The following is a 17657-nucleotide window of genomic DNA, read 5'->3' as shown; positions in this document are numbered from 1 at the left end:
TTCTCTTCTATTTCTATCTTCTATCTTATTAATATCTTTTTTTAAAGTGCATTTAAATGCAAAATGACCAATTTTTCCACAATTAAAATATATGAAAGATAACTTACATTTATATTTGTCGTTGCCTTTCTTTAATCTTATCACAAAGTTTGCTTCAACTTCATCAAAGCCATCAACTTTGAATCTGACTAATGATGTCAAATCTGACTCAAGTTGAAGTGCGCAAAAACCATTAATACCCCAAAAAACCTCCTCAAATTTGAGCCAGTCCTAGGAGTGGTGTTAAGAATCAATATGGAATTGGAGATTGTCTTAAACATGCAAGCCAATCAAACCCATAACTCATCCATCTTGTCCCTATGCCGAATTATCTCAAACTAAAAGATCAAATATGATTGGGTCTCATCTAAACAAGACCATAAACCCCTAGATCAAAGCAATCTTGTAATTTTGGTCTTTCAGGTATGATAATTATGGGGTGTAAGTTTTCTCAATAGAAAGGTCCGCCTTTGGAATTTGATTTTCAGATCAGGCAGAGGCTAAGGCAGTATATGAATCTGAAAGATGATGATTCTACCCCTCACAGCAAGAAAAACCCACCCTTTTACAACTTTTTAAGCTGAGACAAGATATTTAAATATTCTATTTATTGGCGACAATGAGTATCATTGTTCTAATTATAATTAAATTTATAATTGTGAACATGTTACACAAATATTCTCATACCCAAGGGAAAAAAATTGCCATACCACCGTACTGGGTTTTGATTCCCTTATCCGCACCCGTAACCAAACCCACAACGTAGAGTAAATGCACAAGAGAACATTTGACACAATTATATATGCATGAGATTTCAATTAAAAAATGTCTTACCAACTATTCATACACGACGATTGTTTTCCCGTGTACCCATATGTTCACATATGAACTGCGTGTAACAAAACACTCCATTGCCTAAAAAAAACTCAAAAATCCATGTACAATGGGGAGAATTATAAGATTCCAGCTTCATAAGCAAGACATGAAATATTTTTCTTTCCTTTAAAGTGGCATATTTATGCTGAAACTGCTGAAGAATCACTTGATATAAGTTGGCACTAAGAATAGGATCGAGTTGGGAAATTTAGAAGCTGAAGCACACAGACTAAAATAACAAATTCCAATTAAACAAGAAAAGCCGGATGCTAAACGGGCTGTCCACAGGCAGGCGTTCAGAAAAGCCTGTGCCAAAGCCATAATTCAAGTTAAAAGAATAATACACATTTTTGACCATGCTAAAAGTTGGAAAGCAGAAAATAAAGTAAATCCAATATTATCAATAGGATATATATATGCCGTTTATTGTAATTTTAATGCCATGTACAAGATCAAAAGAACTCCAAAGACGCTAATTGGGATTGAACTGTTAAGATGTGATAATATAGGACTCCACCCTGCAAAACTGTTTGTGTGACAAGGATTGGGCTTGTTATAGATTAAAATTTGCAGGTGAAGGTGATAAAAATTATTCTATTGCGCTGCAATCTCATAAAAGATTACATACAAAAATGAACACAAAGATAAAACCACAAGTATGATCGAACCAGCTTTAGCAAAACAAATTCAAAGGAATTTATTTGGTTTAATATATTTTTAACTTCTAGCATAGAGTATTCAAGTTACACACCTCTAAGGCATATTTTGCAAATTTTCTGCATTTTTTGAACTGTCATGGAACATGACCAAATGGGTTTCGAATGCTGTCTCTCGTTTAATCTATCGAATGCTTTCTTACAAGCAATGCAATCATCCAGGAAGCTATCCAATGAATTTATAAGCATCTAACTAATAGGCTTAGAATGCCATCTCTGGTTTGCACGCATGTATGCTCCAAGTTTCATATATTAGCAGAAGTAGCTAATTGTAAAAGAAATGCTTATGTAAACCAAACTTGAAACACTCTCTTTTCAAAAAATTTGATCACTAAAAATCAGTTTGAAAAATTGTCATTTTCATATTAGAAACTAAAAGGTAAAACAATTATCATAAACTAAATAGTGAAAACAATGTCATAAAACTAAAAGCATACTTCGCAGAATAGTGAAAAAAATCATAGTTTTCAAATTATAGAAACTTAAAAACAATTATAATTAACTCGAGAAATATTTTCAATGAAGAGCGATATCAAAGTTCAGATCAGTTAGAACTGCCCTAGAATAACTCTATATGAAGATTTGAAAGTAGAGGGCCTAATGGGGCATCCAACAAGGCAACTGTCACCAAAAGAAAGTTATATTCATACTTGGCTCAACTATAAACAATAGGCAAGTAATTTGCCTCTTTGCAGATGCAACTCCTGGGAAATATCAAAAAGAGGAAGTTGCCCATTACAGTTCATTCAACTTTGATGTACCTTCAAACTTGTGATCTTCTTGGTTCTGAACATTTCCTCTTTCTTTTTCCAGCATCTTTCGATTCAGGACTGCTCTTATATTTTGTGGTATTTCTTGGTCTAACACGTACAATAAAGTTTTCTGTTCCATTATCAAGACTGTTGTCAGATGGAGCTTCTCCTGCCTCCTCTATCAGACAATTTGCCGACTGAGATACCTTCTGTGATTCTTCATGCCATATGGAGCTATTCACGATTTTATCTGATGGATCATGGGACACCATCTGCATGTACGAATGAGATGGACTCAGAATCTGAGAAGAACTCTTTGATCGAGCATATCCCACTAAACCTACAGTTCTCTCTGAAAGGCCGGCTGTCCTATCCACGTGCAAAGAAGATTGATATTGCACCTGAGATGCCTTCTTTGAATGCACTCGTCCTGTTGACTTACTTCCACTTGCTGTAGAGTTCAGTGTCCTATTCCGTTTTCTTCTTCTCTGCTTTTCAAGACAAGATGGACAGTACCAGTTACTTTCAGGAATTAAAGCTAGGGGTGGTTTGAGGCAATATGTGTGATAAGCATCATCACAACCATCACAAAGGACAATATCGGCATCATTCTCATCCAGAAAACAGCATCTACAAAGACACGAAGGGCAATACCATGTGGGTGGAGGAACACTTGCCAATGGAGGTCTTAAACATCTTAAATGGTAAAATTTATAGAGACAATTCTCATTACTGCATTGTATAAGATGGTCATCGTCCCTTGTACCAGTACTACAGATTTTACACAGTTTCAGAGTTAATCGTTTATCACCATCCAATTCTGATTCTTGATCATTTGCATGAACCACCCTTTCTGTTTGATTTATATGCAAATGAATATGTTCACAGTCTTCTTGAATTCCAATCACTTTATCACTAGCCTTAGCTTCATTTTTTTTCTTAATGCTTTCAGATTCTAGTTGTTCTACGGAAGTGTCTACTTTACCATTTTCTTGAGCATTATTCATTTCTATCGGTCCACTATGCAGGTCAGAGGTCAAACAACCAAGCACGGCATTGTTAGTGTCCTCTTTCAGCACTGTGCCCTCCCCATCACACAAAGAATGAACTTCAGAGGAATCCTTCCTGATTGCAGAACAACATGAACAATACCAGCTTGTCCTTGGGACAGCTTCCAGAGGGGGTGAAATGCAATATATATGATAAGCATTCTGGCATTTATTGCAGAATATGATGCAATCATTACGTTCACTACTGCTACAGGATGTACACAGAATTTGCCTGCTGGATGAACGCAATTCTTTAAAATTTGGAAGGTCATCCTGTTCATAGTCCAAATATCCATTCCTACAGTCCTCTATATTTTCCATAGAAGTTCCCTTGCCTGAAACATGTGCTTTCCCACGAATATCATTGAATTTAACTCCAAAGCCAACGACTTTCCTGCTAGGACCATCCACCTAACATACATTTACAAACCATAATTACATTAGCATGTAGAACTCTCAATCAGGAACAAGAAAAGCTTTCAAGAATAAAAAGACAAAAAGATACATATATTAGAATTCTCCATCAATCTTACAAGCTATAGCACTAATTAAATCAACAAATACCATATTTTTTGAAGAAATGCATGGAGGATTGGAGTCGGCCTCAGCTCTCAGAATTTCTGTTGTTTTATTATACTGTTTATTGTTGTTGCAATCGCCAGCGGCTCCCTGAGGCTGCTCATCTGGAATATCTTTATCAACTGCTACTCCATTGACACACTCTCTCATAGTTGAATCTGTACGATCCATATTGCAGTCAACATCAGGTTCTCCTTCAAGCAAAGTAGACACCTGAAATGTTCAAGGTTAATCAGACAGTAGAATTTAACACAAAAGTACTTTAGTTAATAAAAAATTACACCTTCAAAAAAAAGAAAGATGGAAATAAAATCTGGTACAAATGAACCTGGGCTGCCAGAAAACAAATAACCATAGCAGCCTAATCCAATTTTAAATTGTGCAGAGATTCAGGTATTCCACATTTAAAAGTTATAATAATTAAATAATATATAACCATCTAAGAGATGCATATACTAAATAGAAGATCCTTGACTAAGAACTGAATTGTTTTTCAACCCAGAAGAGCCATGTCATGGTTTTAACACTGGCTATCTGCACCCACTCAACATCCCATGACACAATGATTTCCACTGTATTTCCAACCAGATTAATCTGCACTCTAGGAAAAAGTTCAGACAAAGCTGCATTATTTATATGCGACAGCCAAAGGCTCATGTGGGTCGGAACCTAGATATATCCCTGTTTTTTAACCAATCTTATAAATCAAAGAAAAGAAACAACTTCATTTACAAAAAGTATTTTAGAGGAGTTGATGCAAGAGCATCTCAGGGGTTGAACAATCATGCATCACCCAAAAATATTTTATTTCACATTTAGTTTTAATTTGCATGGTTTTTTTAAGTGTGTCCAGTTACTAGATTCTCACTGCAGAAGGCAATTCTGACTACAAAGGCCTTTCACCACACATGTCCTCTTGATCAGCAAGTTGTAACATACAAAGGGCCCTTTTGGGTTTCACATGAATTTTTGAATGTCGTACTAACAAGAATACTATAAGTTGCTCCCAGGAAAGGTTATACAAGAACAGTCATGACTCATGACCTTTTGAACAGAGGTAAGATGGGTCAGAACTTTCCAATCAGCCGTACCTTATCATTGAAAGAGATCTATAAATGAGATAGCAAGATCTTTGGAATAGGGCAGAACATTGAGGAAGTTCAACTGTGGGCTTTCAGTTCTCAATTGTTGTTATGGGCACATTTCCTGTGGGCATGTAAGATTGTACAAGCATTCTTGTTCCTGAACTTCGTAGTAGTAACCTATTGTGTTAAAGCATTTGAATGCAGCATGTATGTTAATATTGAAATTTGAATAATACTGTCATTGAATTGCAACATCTCAATTATTTTCTAAATATGTTTTTGTTGTGTACTTTGTTGGTATTTTTTCGTTTACCAATGTTGGGTTGCACATATAGACTATTTTCATCTCTCTATCCATGACGTGGTCTCAAAGCTAGTTGCGCCTAGGTTGGTAGGAGGGTTCAAGGTAACCCCATTGCAGAAATGTGTGCATTGGTTGCACTGCAGGTTAGCCATAGGAGATGATGCTTAAGAAAAACGGTGGACAAAGTCAGAGAGGACAACAGGATGATAAAGAAGATCAAAAGGGAGCAGCAGAATGGTGAACTAGCTAGCATTCTGAGAGCTATTGAAGCAAGGTTGGGATCCCTTGACACCATGCAAAGGCAAAGAACAGTTGAAGATGCTAATGATGCTGATTAAAGACCACATCAGGAACCATGCAATTAGGAAGCTTCCACTTCAAGAAAAGAATTGAATGCCAATTTAATTAAAGATCAGGGCAGACCTTGAGGCGAATTTGTGCAAATTTATTGCAGATTTGAAGGCGATTTTATTGCAGACTTCAAGGGCAAGTTGTTACAGATTTAAAAGGCTACTTATTGCAGATTTGAAAGACATTTTATGCAGACCTTAAGGGTGAATAATTGCATAGCTATGAGCAGAGATTCTTGGGCAGAATTGCGAAGGGTTTCAAATCTGATTGGAGAAGGTGGTCAAACATTCATCATTTCATTCTTTTGGAATTGGTGTCTCATTTTCAAAGAGATCGGTGCTCCTTGATGAATTGGTGCTCAGTTGTGGGGATTGTTGTTTCCAGTGGGTTGGTGCCTATGAAATCATCTAGAGGGGATTGGTGTCTCCTGTGGGTTGATGCCTACAAAATTTTGCACAAAAACAATATTTTGCTGTGGTTTTCTCCCGCAAGGGTTTCCACGTAAATCGTGTGTTCTTACTTGCATGTGTGGTTGATGAAGCTTTTGAAGTAATGCTATTGCATCTAATCAAGTTTTGAAAAGTAAACGATTGTTATTATACTAATTCACTCCCCCTGCCCACCACAATATAATTGTGTTCTCTTCACTTTTAAATGTTGATTCTATTATTCTATAAATTTGGATATGCACATTGCATTTCATGATGCATCATGCAGTCTTTTCCCACATCTTATGTTAGTGCATAATCCTCTTCCTTCCCTTTATGAGCCGATGTTAGCAAACATTATTTCCAAATTGTTATACTTATCGTGATAAGGACCAGTAAATATAAGCTTCAGCTATATGAAGTTAATTTTATGCAACTTAAGTAGAAACCCTACAAACCAAACGATAAGCATTTGACTTCAGCATTACCAACCAACCTGAATAAAAGCAATATCATTCTTGTATCAAAAATTCCATGAAAGAAAAATCCAACTTCTGAAAATGTTGGCAAAATTTTAAAATGAAAGTGAGATCTTTAAGTTTAGATCATGTGCTCCATACAATAAGCATCCTGCAATACCTGCTTTTCATAAGAATCCTGTGAATAGCGGGCAAGACTATCTGCAAGGTTGATCATCTCTTGCCCAATTTCTCGCAATCTCTTCCAGTTCTGCAAAAGACTTGAAATTTTTAGTATACTCAGTTTATATTGAATTTATCATATAACATTCGAGTAAACAAAACCTCATTTTAAATCTCAGAAGAATTGCCACAACAAAAATGAAAGTAACCACAATGAAATAAGATTAGCTATTGCATCTCTCAACACACAATGAAGTCAAATCATGTGTGTACATATTTCAGGCGCAAGAAGTAGCAAGCAGAGTCTACCTTCAAGAATTTGTCAATGAGAAAACGGAAGGGATGAGCAGGTTATTGAAATTAGACTAAGCCTAGAACAAGTATTTCCATCATCCACATAGACAGGAACAATAGTGCATAGAGATAGCAAGTTAAAAAGTCTTTTACCAGCAGGCAGATGGCAAGGTATTGCACTGAAGATGTAAATAAACCTATCCAACAGAAAGTAAACTGGACTTTTAACAAATACAGATGGATAGTAATCTAGTTTAGGTGGAAAAGTGGTTGTACTTCTTGATGAAAAGCAAAGAAACTTCGAGAGTTAAAAAAGGGGAAAAAACATCATACAATTTTAGAGATAATGAGTAAAACATAAATTTCAGACATTACATAATTCATAAATTAGAGAACATTGGACAATGATAACAAGAATATTATTGACTCAAATTTAATTTAACTGTACACGTACTGTGCTACCTACTTATTTATAATAAAACTACAAAAAATGTCAAAATGCCCACTAGAAAATTTCAATGAAAAAAACAAATGGCAATCCAAAAAATAAAGAAACAAATGTGAGGTGATCGATCCTCCCCAACAGATACATAGCCATCATTATCTGTACAGTTGCCACACTATTCTTTGCTGGAAATGCAATATTAGCAAACCATCCATTTCTAGCACACTCCATCAACTCATCAACAACATACTTGAATTCTCAAATCCCACCTAGCCTATCAATGCAAAAGACATCAGATACTATATACATGGATCAATTATTTTACCCTAGTTAAAGCTACTGCTACTGAATCTGCTGCTAGACCACCCTGTGCTCTCATTGGCATCGTTTAATGTGATTTGCCTCTTCCTTTGATGCTGCTTTTGCCCACATTCTTAGCTCTGATCCTAACAGAAGGCCTTGCTTTAGATGCCACAGCCTCTGCCTTTGTCTCTTAGCATGCCATGCCAGGGTGCTTCTGCAACTGGGTCTTGCTCACAATTAACTGAGAAAACTAATAATCTTCCAAGTTACTTTCATGATAGCCCAACAGTCTTGGAATTACACATCGCAACCAAACTTAACCAAATAAAGGTGCTGGCAATTCCTCATAGCTAATTCAAGTTGTGCTCCAAATACTCTCTCAAGTAAAGATACTGGCAACAGCAGCCAAATGGCAAGCTAAAGTGTTCCTTCCAATAGGATGTGTTCCTCAAGGTGCCTTATTTAACAACTCATTCATTTGTTGTCAAATATCTGGAGACCACTTATAAATGCTTGACATGTTTAAACACTAATAAATGTTGCAACTTGTACATAATAGTAATATAATAATAAATAAATAAATAATCAAATAAAACAAAATAAATGAAGTTAGGATTTTAAATTCAAATTATGGCACTCATTTTTGGGACCATGGGTCCTATTTTCAGTGCCTATATCTACACGTTCAGGAGGGTCATTCCAATCCATGGTAATCCTCTCATTGTTCCAGTTATGAATTTGGCACAAGGATGCAAACCCTTGTTACTAATCAATTTGAGGTAAGGACGAAACCCCAAGTCTCTTTCAGAATTTTCAGATCAGGATATGCAAGTCAGCTGAATCAATATTGGAGTTCACTGGCCTGGGAGTTATCATAACTTGCAGAGCATTCAGATTGATGTCTATTGCATTATAAGACACATTTATGCAATGAAATATGATGAGCCCCGTGAACTACAGATTCAACAAAATAACAAATAATATCCTAAATATGCTACACATTCAGGGGGGTCATTCCAATCCATGGCAATCCTCTCATTTTTCCAGTTGTGAATTTGGCACAAGGATGCAAACCCTTGTTACAAATCAATTTGAGGTAAGGACGAAACCCCGAGTCTCTTTCAGCATTTTCAGATCAGGATATGCAAGTCAGCTGAATCAATATTGGAGGAGTTCACTGGCCTGGAAGTTATCGTAACTTGTAGAGTATTCAGATTGATGTCTATTGCATTATAAGACACATATTTATACAACAAAATATGATGAACCCCGTGAACTACAGGTTCAACAAAATAACAAATAATATCCTAAATATGCTATCCAGCAATAACAAACCTAAAACAAATAATAACAAGAATAATCAAACTGTCTACGTGGAGTGATGATGGAATATCCAACATTCCCCCCTTATTACATCATTTCTTCAAAATGCTAATAAGAGAACCCTGAAATCTCTCAAACTTCACATGTGCAAGAGGTTTGGTGTAGATATCAGCACATTGATCCTGAGTTGAACAGAATTATCAATATTCGAGGAGTTCACTGACCTGGGAGTTATTGTAACTTGCAGAGCATTCAGATTAGCAATATTATATTCGATTTGATTAACCTTGTGAACTTCAGATTTTACTATCATTATGTTATTTGTTATCTTTATATTATAATAGATTACCAATATTACTATGTTAACATGTGACTGAATTAACATATTATATTACATTAACAGTGTGACAGCTGTTGATGATTTATTCGGAGATGGCGCGTGTGCAGAGGGCTTCGAGCTGCCGAGCTAGGGTTTCAAAGCCCTAGCTCGCGGGAGGTTCTTGTTGCAGGTGCAGAGGGGGAGGGAAGTGAAGATGTCGGGGGAGAGCGGCGGGCTGGGAGCGGCTGGGGGCATAGGGCTGGGAGCGGCTGTCGTCGGGGGGAGGATTGGCTGCATAGGAGTAAGGGTTGGCTGCGCGGGAGGAAGGGCTCCGGACTGCTGCGGGTAGTGGGCTTCCGGTGGGGCTCCCGTGGGTTTGGGGGGTCCGTTTGGTGTCTTCTTTCGGAGGAGCTTGGAAGGGGGGGAGCCTTAGGGGCAGCGCTATCCCAAGGGGCTCCTCGGGTTGGGGTCCTTGGTTGCCCTTTGTCGCCCTTTAAATCTTTTTGAGCTCCGATGTCGGGTTTTGGTGGTGAGGCCTCTCAGGTGGCTCCAGCCATGGACTTTCGTGCTACGATGGGTTCTAAACCCCCACCTCAGAATATGAAGACATTTTCCAATAATCTATTCTCCTCAGAACCGGGGTCTGGAAGTACTGGTAGTTCTCGCCTTACGAAGATTAATGGGTGCCTAGAGAGATGCAGTGAAAGGCCGAAGCTGGTTATTCCTCCGGAGATGATAGCTGAAGAAGTTGAGTACTTTTCAAAACACTCGCTCTACTGCAAAATTTTGGGAATGAGGGTCTCCCTGCAGTTCTTGGAAAACTAGGTGCAAAGGTCTTGGGCACCAGATGGGAAATGGAGATTATGCTACTGGCGAACAACTATTTCATGGTTACTTTCAACTGTATGGAGGACCGCAATAGGGTTTTTGAAGGAGGCCTGTATTTTTACAACCAAGTGGGGTTGTTCATCAAACCTTGGCATGCGGGGTTTAACCCTTCGGAGGAGCTCCCAAACAAGGTTCCGGTATGGGTTCATCTACCACGTCTTCCAGTGGAATGCTATCGAGAGGAGGTGTTATGGATGCTAGCTGCACTGTTGGGAAAACCAGTGGGATCTTCATCGCAAACCCTAGGGAGAAAGGTAATGACCTTTGCGCGCATTTGTGTTGAAATTGATCTTAGTAAACCATTACCAGATGCTATTGATATGTGTGCGGGTTCTTACTCATGGGTTCAACAGCTAGACTATGAGACTTTACTTTTTCGTTGTCGTCTGTGTCATGAGTATGGTCATTTACAACGTAAATGCCCTAGATATAAACCAGTGGTGCACCAACCTCAACAACCGGCCTAGAGTCAAGATAGGGCTAATAAAGGAAAAAGTGCTATGGTGGCTGATGTTGTGGGTGCTGAGCGTTTTGTTTCAGTTAAGACAAGGAACAGAAATCGAGGCCAGAAGAGGTCCCTTCAGGAGAGACAGGAGGAGGATACCTTTAACAGATTTGAAGCATTGGACGACCTCAGCCAACAGGAAGTGAATCCGAGGTTAACCCCTTTGGATCAGGGGGCTTCAGGGGGGGCTCCGGAAAGAGTTATGGAGGACTTTTCCCAGGCCTTGTTAGTGACTAGAAGCCAACAAATGGAGATGGAGCAGGTTGTAGGGGCCGAGCTGGGACTCATTCCTGGTTCGGAGGTGAATTTGGGTGGGGGGGAGGCGTCCTCAATAGCCTTGAAATTGGAACCGGCTGGAGCTAAGACTAGTAAGTCTTCTGTTCACCTGGGTCTTCATCAAAAAGATATTAAGAAAAGTGCTTCAGAAAAAATCTCAAAGGCTGGCAGAAAGAAGGATTTAGATAAAATCAAAATGACTGGCAGAAAGAAGGATTTAGATAAAATCAAAATGATGGGAGAGAATTTGGTTGAGTCAAGGTCAGTAAAGACTTTGGATTCTCACTTTTCCAACCCTCCCAAATGATTGTACTCTCATGGAATGTAAAGGGCTTGAACAGCGGCCCTAGACAAAAAGTTGTTCGGGATTTGATTAGGAATCATTCACCTCATGTCCTTTTCTTGTAAGAAACTAAACTTTCAGTGGAGAGTATGATGGGTCTTGTGCCAAAGCTGTGGGGGCGAGGCGAGTGTCAGTGTGTTGGGGCAGCTGGTCCCTTGGGAGGGGTGGCCTGTCTTTGGAACCCTTTAAGGCTCCGCCCTGTCTGGTGGGCCGCCTCCACATCCTCGTTATCCGGGGTGCTATCTAGTCTCAAGACTAGGGAATTCATCTTGTTTTCAAATATTTATGCTCCCATTGATCTTCAGGGTAAGCAAAACTTATGGTCTCATGTTGCTGGTATGCGAAGGTTGGCCCCCTTTCATCCTTGGATTATGGCAGGAGACTTCAATGCCATTCTGGAGTTGAGTGAGAAGAAGGGGGGTGTAATGGAGTTGGAACCTTCTTCTGTCCTTTTCCAGGATAGTATCTCCCTGCTGCAGCTGGTTGACATCAAGCCTAGCAATGGCTTGTTCACTTGGAACAACAGGAGGGTGGGAGAGAATTGGATTGCTGAACGGTTGGATCGTTTTCTGGTTTCTTGCTTTTGGATTGGCGGGGGGTGATCCACAACTTCTGAGATTCTTGACTAGAGCGGGTCGGATCATTGGCCCATCAAGTTGGTTTCGTCTTCAGCTCGGGTTGCCCGCTTGCCTTCATTCAAATTTCAACTTATGTGGCTTCGGGACCACTCTTTGCAGGTTCTGGTCGCGGACTGGTGGAGGAAAGCCAGGGCGGCCTTTGGCACTGCCATGTTCTCTTTTGCCAAGCAATTGCAATTTGTTAAGCGTCAGCTTAAACAGTGGAACCGTCAAGGGTTTGGGAACATCTTTCATGAGAAGAAAGCTGCCCAAATTGTGTTGAATGAGATCATCAGGGAAATCAGAGACCATGGGTTGTCGGAGGAATTGCTTAGAGAGGAAGACAAGGTTGTCAAGGTGGTCGAGGAATGGGAGATTAGGGAAGAAATTTATTGGAAACAGAGAGCTCGCATTGATTGGCTGAAGGAGGGGGACAAGAATACTACTTTCTTCTTCAACTCTGTGAAAGCAAGGAGACACGGAAATTCCATTCCTGTTCTAGTTAATGATAGAGGTGAGCAGTGCTTATCCTTGCAGGAGATGTCTAGGGAGTCTCTTCAATTTTTCCAATCCCTCTTTAGGGAAGAATCTCAGGGGGAAACAGTGTCGGAGAATCCGGTTCTGGCTTGCATCCCTTCTCTTGTCTCGAGGGAGATGAATGAGCAGCTTTTGCCTCCTATCTTGATGGAAGAACTTGAGAGGATTGTCTTCCACATGAGGAAAGGGAAGGCTCCTGGACCAAAGGGGTTCCCGGCTAAATTCTTTCAAGAGTTTTGGGATATTATTAAGCTAGATCTATTGGATGTTGTCCAAGAGTCCCAGAGAAATAAGCAGATGCTCAGGGCTTTGAATGCGACCTTCATTGCTTTAATCCCCAAGTGTGAAGGGGCCAACCGGTTAGGCCAGTTCCGCCCTATCTCTCTTTGCAATGTGATTTATAAGATCATCTCTAAACTGATAGTAGATAGATTGAAGAAGTGTCTGGGGAATGTTATTTCGGAGGAGCAGAGTGGGTTTGTGGAAGGCCGCCAAATTCTAGATGGGGTGGTCATTGCTACGGAGACCATTCACTCTATGGCATCCTCCAAGGAAAAGGCTATGTTTATCAAGTTGGATATGGCTAAGGCGTACAATAGAGTTCGGTGGTCCTTCCTTCAGAAGATCCTCAAGGCTTTTGGTTTTGCGGACGAGTGGATCCAGTGGGTTATGAGTTGTGTTACGTCCACCTCTTTCTCGGTGCTTATCAATGGGGACCATACTGAGCTGTTCGGTGCTTCTAGGGGTCTCCGCCAAGGGGATCCCCTCTCCCCTTATTTATTCATTCTTCTTGCTGAGGGTCTGGGGAGGCTGATTAAGCATAATGTGGGCCTCGGTAATATTCAAGGTTGGAGTTGGGGTAATGACTTGCAGCCGCAGTCTCACTTGCAGTTTGTGGATGATACAGCCCTTATGGGGCTAGCTCGGATCAATGAAGCTTCTAATATGCGTAAGGTCCTGGATGTTTATCTTGCGGCGTCTGGCCAGTTGATTAATGAGGATAAGTCTTCTATCCTCTTTTTCAACACTCCTGAAGCTATTCAAAGGAGGATTGCTTTTATACTGAGATTCCAAATTGGCTCCCTGCCCTTGACCTATTTAGGAATTCCTATCTCTCCTGGCAACCCTCCTAGGGAGTCGTGGCAGGGAATCTTGGATAAATTCCGATCGAAGGTTGATCACTGGACTCATAGATGGTTATCCTTTGTAATATCCCACTAATTTTTTTTTTGTTTTTTTAGGCCAATAACAATTCATCCACAACAAATAACCCGTTAAGGTTAGAGTAATAAGCAAAACAACTGAAAGGGAACCCTTCCACCTTTTGTTCACCGAGAGCCCAAACTACGAGGGTGAGAGCATACGGTGTTCCGGGGATCGTCAGCATCAATAAACAAACTGAAAATTACAATGCATGGGCGGCAAGCCAGCCCCTTCTACTTATCCAACAGGATAGAAACTAAACTTCTTGGCGGTAAACCGACCAAGGGAAAGATTACAAGAAACTGAAGTTCAATCACTCTACCGCGAATTTCAGCGGGAGGACATTACATTAACAATCACTCTACCGCATATTTCAGCGGGAGGACCAAAACATTAAACTTATCACTCGACCACTTATTCAGCGGGAGGACTGAAAATTACAAAATTGTTGCATATCAGGTGGCAAGCCAGCCTCTTCCACTTATTCAGCGGGATGAGAATTACAAAGATAGAACTGGTTAGTAGTACTACTACCTAACCTTACAATAATAGAAATGATAGAAGGAGAGTAATGCAGATTTCTATGATAAAGATATAAATTTCTGTTACAACCAATCTGCAGGCTGGAAACACAGACTAGCAGCCTAGAGAAATGCCAAAATATTCATAACTCCCTCATTTTTCATCCGAATTAGCTCAAACTAGTCCCAAACCCACCGTACAACATATGCAATGGTAACCAATCAAAACAACACCCCCAAAAGACCCTTATCTAATTTGCACGCATCCCAATGCAAGGCAGAAAACCCACACCTAGACTAAGAATTTCGATTTTGCATAATTAATTCAATACTCAAACAAACGTGCTAAAAACTTACAAACTTGTTTGCCAGTGCTGGGAAGGAAGATAGGAATGATACCCATAACTGTCAGACGCTCCAGTAGAGAGATGTGAACAAAAATGTGCTTCAGCCACAGGCAAAACCAGCAAGTTCCAGAATCGTTGCAACACCAAGATGTCAATGGCAAAGCTCTGAAAATTGTAGAAGAATACAAGGCACAGCTAGGTACTGTATTTCAAGTACGAAACCGGGTAGCACTAGGGAGACGCACTCCAAAGCCTCAAGTTCTGTCGCCATTCCAACAGCATAACATTACAGATTTTCAAGATGCCCCAAATGGGAACCCAAGCCTCATATTTATAACTTCATTCTTCAAATTCAAATGACATCCCTCCAAATTCCATGCTTGCATTTGAATTTCATTCCACTTACATGTGGACCCAAGTGTAGCGCCCATTCTCCTAAGTCAACAGTCACGCCCAAGAAAGGGGAGGACCCACGTTAAACACTTAAGCACATATTAGCGATGCAAAGTGAAATAATATCCCTTCTAAAATATTTCTCATTCCATAAAACAACTAAATTTCGCCAAACTTAGGATTAAATAGGCATTAATCCAAAATTTAATAAACCAATAGCCAATAAATAGATTAATTAAATATTAACCTTAGGAAAAGGAACTGATATTTAATTATGTTGCAAATGTCTCCCGCACTGATTATTATCACCACCAAGATGAAACTGAGCCCGAACGACCACAGATTGCTGCAGAATTCAGAACCCTGTCTACTGCCAAAAATAGAATTGTGCCACACAGCCACTTACTAAAAATAGTAAGTCAAGAATTAATGCTCAGAAAAATATGATCATCGCGGCCAGAGGCAAAGCAAGGAGGGCTCAGTAGGACAGTGGTACCAGAATGGTCATTCCCTGACTTACTAAAAATAGTAAGTCCTCGTTTCATCGATGCTAGACCCTGATTACTCATTCCACCTAGCCTACGGGTCTCAGGAATAGGCTAATGGACCACTGAAAGAGCATCACTGAGAAGGGGACATTACATCCTTTGCGGGGAGGGTTCAACTGATTCAATTGGTGGTTCAGGCTCTGCCGACCTATCGATGTATGCTTCAGGTGGCTCCTAAGTGGTTCTTGAAGGGTTTGGACTCTCTGGCTAGGCAATTCTTATGGGCAGGAAATCTCTCCTCTTCCAAGTGGAGTCTGGTCAATTGGACCTGATGTGTAGCCCGAAGCAGTCGGGGGGGCTTGGGTTAAGGCAGTCTATTCTTTTTGGGGAGGCACTTGCAGCTAAATTGTACTGGAGGTGGTGTGTTGAGCAGGATCGAGGTTGGGCCAGGATTCTGGCCAACAAATATATGCAGAGGATTCCGTTGGAGGAAATCCCTAGATATCCGCTTGAAGGAAAGGGCTCATCGATCTGGTACACGCTCAAGAGGGGGGCTTCTCTCATTAAGGCAGGGCTTCTTTGGATTTGCAGAAGGGGGGAAGAGGTCCTTTTTTGGAATGACTCTTGGGATGGATACCCTCCCATCCTTGATCAGTTTCCTAACCTTGGAAACCTGGGCCAGAGGTTTTTGGACGCGGGATGGTCAAGGGTGAGTGATTTTAAGGTTGTCTATAGGTGTGGTCAGCTGGATTTGGAGCGGTGGAAGAATCCTAATGAGTGGCCAGTGGTTGGGATGGAGGAAGAATGTGCTGAGCTGCAGGGCATTTTGACGAATAGACACTGTAGCTCTCTGAAGGGTAGGAATGGGCTTGCTTGGTCTCCAAATCCTAAGGGCGTCTTTTCTGTGGCTAGTGGTTACTGGGAATTGATGAGCCGAAGACTAGAGGGAAGAGAAGTGAACTGGTGGAAACAGGTGTGGAATAATGCTTCTTGGCCGAAGTGTAACTGCTTTGCTTGGACTTTAGCTTGGAATAGGTGTCTTACTTGGGACAATATCCACAAGCGGGGATTCTTGGGGCCTTCTATCTGTGTTTTGTGTGGTAATGAAGAGGAAGATTCCTCTCATCTGTTCTTCAGATGCCCCTTCTCTATGCTTATGTAGCACTATTGGTGGGAGGTGTGGAAGCATCCTTGTGTCCATGCAGATTCTCTGGTGGAATTTTGGAGCAGTTTGGGCAGACCTCCTATTTCGTCCTCCTTCCTCCAGATTGTCTGGTATATTGGGCCCATCTTCATTCTGCGGCAGATCTGGCTTGAAAGGAACATGAGGATTTTTCGTGAGGCCAAAGTGTTTGTTCAACAAGTTTGGAATAGGATCACTGTTATGATTCAGGAGACAGTGGAAGCTAAGTGTGAGGTGAATTTCCCGCTGGGTAGAGATGAGGCAGATATTGTGAGTAGGCTTGGATTGCAGGAGTTATTCCCAACCTTTGCTTGTGTCAGGAGAGGTAGACGGGCTATTAAGAAGGTGCAAAGGGTGGGAAGGTGGATACCCCCTCAGGATGAGTTTATCAAGACTAACACTAATGGCTCATCTAGGGATAACCCAGGCCCTGGCGTAGGGGTTGTTGGCAGGAATAGCAGGGGGGGGGTTGTTTTCTTCTTTTCGATGCATAAAGGATGGCAGTCTAACAATTTTATGGAGGGTTTTGCGATTCTTTATGCACTGGAGCGGGCTTTGGCGTTGGGTTGTAGGAAGGTGATTTGTGAATCGGATTCACAAATTGTTGTTAACTTGTTGTCTGAGTAGAAGGTGAGTGGGATTCAGTGGCAGTTGGCAGGGATTGCTCAACAGATTCTCCAAATTAGCTCTTTAATGGAGCAGGTGTCCTTCATCCATATTCCTCGCGAATCGAATGGAGTGGCGGACTGCTTGGCCAAGTGGGCCTTGGATCATGATAGTGATTGGAAAGTGGAAGGTTGGGAGCATCTCTCTGGGGACTACTGTCAGGAATTGCAGAAGATTTTCACTGAG

General features: G+C 40.7%; 1 protein-coding gene across 2 annotated transcripts in view; it reads right to left on the bottom strand.

Annotated features, from left to right (window-relative positions):
• Window positions 1–2077: 2077 nt before the first annotated feature.
• LOC131038648 (uncharacterized) overlaps window positions 2078–17657 on the bottom strand; it is an 88871-nt gene continuing 73291 nt past the window's right edge. For both annotated transcript variants that reach the window (XM_057971139.2, XM_057971138.2), the window contains exons 6-8: window positions 6819–6908; window positions 3997–4224; window positions 2078–3843 (exon numbers count right to left, since the gene is read on the bottom strand). In XM_057971139.2, coding sequence (XP_057827122.2) covers window positions 2395–3843; window positions 3997–4224; window positions 6819–6908 — 1767 coding nt within the window. In that variant the 3' untranslated portion in view covers window positions 2078–2394. The remainder of the gene's footprint in view (window positions 3844–3996; window positions 4225–6818; window positions 6909–17657) is intronic.

The sequence above is a fragment of the Cryptomeria japonica genome, chromosome 9 (genome assembly GCF_030272615.1).
Source record: "Cryptomeria japonica chromosome 9, Sugi_1.0, whole genome shotgun sequence".
NCBI classification, from domain to species: domain Eukaryota; kingdom Viridiplantae; phylum Streptophyta; class Pinopsida; order Cupressales; family Cupressaceae; genus Cryptomeria; species Cryptomeria japonica.
The sequence above is the reverse complement of the archived record's forward strand: the minus strand, read 5'-3'. Positions and strand labels throughout refer to the sequence as shown.